We start from the raw sequence: 5284 nt of genomic DNA on the forward strand, positions 1-5284 counted from the left end.
CACAATGTCTAACAGTAGCTAGCAACAATGCTAAATGACTATTCGCTAACACTACATTGATCCTATTAGCCCCTCGCCTAACAAGGTGAGTGGGGTTTAGAGTTAACCCCCTCAACTTGGCACTCTATGGTGCGATAAAATGCGAGTGTTAATGGAGCTCCACTCCCCCACTCACATAGGGTGTGACACGGCCCTAAAATGCTTGCCATGCCAAAAAGATAAATGCTGATAGATGATAAAAGACAAGGCACAGTTCTAACGGTCTGGTCAAGGGTCCCAAGCCGGCAGGGGGAGACAAAAGGCGTGCTATGTGTGAACGGGCTCTTATTTGAATAAAAGACAGCTCTTCCCCTCTCTCTAGTTATTATTATTTCACTTCTCCCTTCTCTTCTCTTTCAATCACGCAATAGTAGCATATATAGGCGACTCGCGAGGGCGCTTTCTCTCTCTCTCTCTCTCTGTCTCGCAGCTGCACCAGACCTTCACATTTCAATCAGAAGTCTTCTTCAGATTTCAATCAGAAGGCTTCTTCCTGACTTGTTTCCTCGCCCCCGAGTTTCTTACGGAGATGCCGGCACATCAGGTATTCCTTCTCTTTACAAAACAACAATCATCATTGATTGCCGTAAATCAACAATGTAGAATGCCTTCTTTCTTTCTCCTTAGGATTCTTCGTTTTTTCTTTCCGTTTGCTCCCGCGTCAGTCCCGAACCACGGCCTTCCATCGCTCGGAAGGCTTTCTTTCCTGTTGACAGACGCTTCTAGGAGGCTTCCTATCACAAAAGCACCCCAGCGCGAGTTGCCATGAAGGCCGCCCGGAGCTTGTACCAGAGCTTGCCAATGTCACCACCGGATTATGCCGATTGGTCGCAGCATTGTAGTGTCAGTGGCCCGGTGAATGTTGGCACATCAGATCTTTCACGGAAAAGCAGTACCATCAAGATGCTCGACCTGTATGGCTTTGTTGTCGAGGTCACAGGGGAGGATGGTGAAGTTTTGAATAATGTCAAAGAAAGGGTTAAAGAACAGGACAAGGTTTGGTGGACTTATGAAGCAACCAAAGGAGCTGCATGGTATCTGCAACCGGAAATATCATCACTGTCACATTCAAAACTAGTCCCATCCTTATCCATTACCAACGTAACCAATGCCATTCTGCTGAAAAAGCTCATCAGGAAGGGCATTCCGCCTAATCTTAGAGCTAAGGTCTGGATGCATGTGTCAGGGGCTGCTAAAAAGCGATCCACTGTACCTGACAGCTACTTCACAGATCTGTGCCTGGCATCCAATGGCAGAAATACTCCTGCTACCCGACAGATTGACCATGTAAGGGCTCTAGTCGTGCTTATGCTTTAGATCCACAGGTTTGCTCAACATCGTAGCTTCAGTTTAGGATGTCAAACACAAATATGGTTACAAGTTATTATTTTATGTGTTGTAAAAAGCAGTCTGTTGTTGCTTTCAGGTTTAAGATTGAATGTTTGCTGGATGCATTGGCACACTTGTTTTGTAGGATCTGGCACGGACCTTCCCTAATCATCCATGGTTAGATTCTCCTGAAGGTCAAGCAGCACTTCGCAGAGTGCTTGTTGTATATTCCTTTCGTGATTCCCATGTTGGATACTGCCAAGTATGTTTTGCCTGTCTTTCCAAACTACCTTAATGTGGTGATCTTGAACATTCTTTTCCTTATACCATTGTAAAGTCCACTCAGGATTTTCCCTGCAGGGCATGAACTATGTGGCTGGGCTTTTACTGCTGGTTATGAAGACGGAAGAAGAGGCATTTTGGATGTTGGCTGTGCTCCTGGAGAATGTCCTTTTCCAGGATTGCTACACAAATGATCTTTCTGGGTCTCATGTTGAGCAGAGGGTTTTTAAGGACCTGCTTATCAAAAAGAGCCCGCGGTATCATGAAATGGTGCTGATAATTTCCAAGCTTTTGGAGGCCTGAATTTTGTTAATAATTCCAATATTATGCTTTGTAGGTTGGCAGCTCATTTAGAGATGATTGGCTTCGATGTTTCCATTGTGATTACTGAATGGTTTCTCTGCCTTTTTGCAAAGAGTTTACCCTCAGAGGTGAAACATCATTGCAGTTGTTATGGTATTGCAAAGTTTTATTTAGTGTATGCCTCAATTCAGCATCACACATAGCAATGCCCTCTTCATCTCTGATACTGATAAAGTTTGATACTTGGCTGTAGACCACACTGCGAGTGTGGGATGTTCTTTTTAACGAGGGTGCTAAAGTGCTTTTCAGAGTTGCCCTTGCATTTTTCAAGGTGTGGTAACTTGTCTTGTTCCATGAGTTGCAGGTTTTATCTTCAGCTAGAACTATTTTTTAAATTTTGAATACTGTCCCTGTATTCCAATTCCCATTCTGTCAGTTGTTATCAAGTGTCAATTCTCGCTATTTGTGTGCCCGTTGTGCTAGTGGCCATTCTTGTCAATTGTGTTCAATCTGTGAAGTGTCAATGCTTGTGTCTCAAATTCCCATTCTTTTACTTGATATGAAGTATTGATTTCCTGCTAATCGCACTTGACCTGTGTAATAGATCAAAGAAGAGGAATTGTTGATGACTCAGTCGCTTTGTGAAGTTATCAAGATTTTTCAGGAGGCAACAAAACATTCCTTTGATCCTGATGCTCTCTTAAAGGTACTTATATGGGCTTCTAGAACCATGGTTATATCTTTGTTTGGCATGTTCATACTTGCACTCACTGTTGAGCAGAGCGAGCAAAGTCTTCTACTCTGCTCTTTTTTTGGCACATGTAACCTTGCTTTCGTTCTGAGATATGAATGCCAAAGCATGTATGCTGGCTGTTTCTGGACTGTTGTTGTTTCTAGCTAGTAGTTACCATCTTTGACTTACCCTTTTTTTGTAACATGATTTGGTATGGTTCCACAATGGCAGGTGGCTTTTGAGAAACTTGGATCTATGACTACACATACAATCGCCAAACACCGATCAAAGCAACAACTGGCTGTTATGGAAGAGCTGGAACAGCGGGTCAGAAGGTTGAATACTCCATCTTCACAATGATCAATCAATCATTGAGAAGATTCTAATTCCTATTCAAGATGATTCAAAAATCATCAAGATGGCTACAGCTCCTCCGAGCCAATTTCAAGTGCATTTTCTGCAAAGAATTTACATTTGTACAAAAGCAGAAATGATGCCTGGATTTGGTTTGTATAGATCAATCCACGCTGCAATAATTTTAATGCAGTTGTTGAAACCTTTTATCATGCCCAACTGGTTTGGGTTCTTTCCAATGGGTTCTTGTAACCCTGTAAAGTTTGTCAATGTGAAAGATGAAATTACTTGTGTTATGGTTCCCCACTCTTATTCAGGATTAACATTCCTTGATGGATGCTGAAAGGGTTTGATTCTTTGTTTCATGTTCTGGACTCAATGAGAGTCTCTACTGGTTAGGCTCTTGTATATTTGATGGAATGGATAATTTGCCAAGGAAAGGCTTGCATTTGGAAGCAAGGAATGAATTACAAGATATTGTAAAGAAGGTTGGTAAAAGGTTCAGACTGAATTTACACTGTAGTATAATGGCTAGGCAAAGAAAGGTAAGTGCTGGCATGGATGTTAAGGAGCCGAATTGCTCTGATCGAATCTTTTTGAAGGTTTGTTCAGGCTGAACTTACGGTCGGTTGCAATGGCTAGGTGACAGAAAGGGTCTCTCTCTCTCTCTCTCTCTCTCTCTCTCTCTCTCTCATGTTGCAGAGAGGAAGATAATAGAAGGGGGGAAGGGTAAAGGAGGATGCAACAGGTTTCGATGAATCGAATCTTTTTGAAGGTTTGTTCAGGCTGAACTTACGGTCGGTTGCAATGGCTAGGTGACAGAAAGGGTCTCTCTCTCTCTCTCTCTCTCTCTCTCTCTCTCTCTCTCTCTCTCGTTGCAGAGAGGAAGATAATAGAAGGGGGGAAGGGTAAAGGAGGATGCAACAGGTTTCGATGAATTGTCTAGGACGACTGGGTGGACATTATAACCCCATAATATTTAAATGTTCTAAGGTTGATATCAAAATTGTTCATTTGATGTGATAGAGTTGCATGCTATCAGTTTTTTTCGTTGTTTTCCATTAATAGATCAATGACGGAAAGGAAAAAGGGGTGCAATGATTTTGATCTTTGAAAGGTCGAGGTCAAATGAGTACTGCAGGTGAGGAGCTTTGTTATAGTAATTGAAAAGTAAGACAAGTAGATTACTCATGGATGATATGATGTGGAGATTATGGAACCATGCTCAAGACCACTTATTAACTACTCATGGATGATATGATGTGGAGATTATGGAACCATGCTCAGACCACCTATTAACTATCGTTGGCGCACTAAACCTCCAACATCCCAAGCTTATGGAGGAAAGCTAGTTGCATTTCTTGAGGTAGAAAAACCAATGGTGATGAAAGGGTAAATCCATTTTTAGTTTAAGACCTACAATTTGTCGCAGGGAAAATAAAAAAAAGAGAAATCGGAAATCACCCACTATAGATGGCTTGTCAATTGAAGTCTTTTAGGAGCTATGGGAGGTATGTGCCCAAGACCATCATAGTTTGCTCAATAACATCAGAGTTGATGGCTTGTTTCTTGAAGAACTAAACATGGGTTTACTCAAGCTTATCCCAAAGTCACTAGATAGGATGAGGATGTTTCAATGGAGATTGATGATGATGCTAAATGTAGTATACAAAGTCATGGCTAAGGCAAAGGTCAATTGGATTAAGTTCTTTTTGGGAATGATAATTCACCCACAACAATATGGCTTCATTTGAGGTAGGAAGATACATGGTGCCATTTTGAATTTAATCTTTTCAATATATTATACTTTGATTCTGTAGTCATATTTTGTTCTCATAACACGGACATCGATAGAGCTTGTAACCAAATTTGTTGGCCTTTCATCATAGAGGTAATGAGTCATGGGTATTGGAAAAGGTTTTGTGAAGATGGCTCGAACACATTTTCTAAACGAATATAGTCATATATGCTATTATCTTATCTACAGAGCCATTCTATTTGTAAAAATCTACAAGCCAAGGTTGCCCACTTGCTCCTTTGCTCTTCCCATTAATCATTGACCCTATAGTAAGGAGTGCAGATAAGAAATTGTAGTAAGGCATAATCAAAGGGCTGCCTCTTAATTAGGAGAAAATCTTTGCTTCCCAATTCTTGGTAGATGATCGTTCAAATATTTTTGCGAAGAATAAGAGCTCATTACAAAATCTATTGGATGTATATAACCAATTCTCTAAGGAGTGTAGA

General features: G+C 41.2%; 1 protein-coding gene across 3 annotated transcripts; it reads left to right on the plus strand.

Moving 5' to 3' along the window:
- Positions 1-396: 396 nt before the first annotated feature.
- LOC148028230 (Ypt/Rab-GAP domain of gyp1p superfamily protein) lies at positions 397-3405 on the plus strand. 3 transcript variants are annotated; one of them, XM_087690008.1, is made up of 8 exons: positions 397-583; positions 705-1326; positions 1514-1630; positions 1729-1907; positions 1988-2081; positions 2207-2284; positions 2558-2659; positions 2918-3405. In XM_087690008.1, the coding sequence occupies exons 2-8, from the start codon at positions 805-807 to the stop codon at positions 3044-3046; spliced, it is 1221 nt and encodes a 406-aa protein (XP_087546134.1). In that variant the 5' UTR covers positions 397-583; positions 705-804; the 3' UTR covers positions 3047-3405. The 3 variants fall into 3 exon arrangements, with proteins under 3 accessions (XP_087546134.1, XP_087546135.1, XP_087546136.1); XM_087690009.1 differs by having other exon boundaries at positions 736-1326; XM_087690010.1 differs by having other exon boundaries at positions 756-1326.
- Positions 3406-5284: the final 1879 nt, after the last annotated feature.

This window comes from Lygodium microphyllum, chromosome 12, assembly GCF_053477565.2.
Source record: "Lygodium microphyllum isolate KBCC chromosome 12, Lygodium_microphyllum_v1.1.10, whole genome shotgun sequence".
Taxonomy (NCBI): Eukaryota; Viridiplantae; Streptophyta; class Polypodiopsida; order Schizaeales; family Lygodiaceae; genus Lygodium; species Lygodium microphyllum.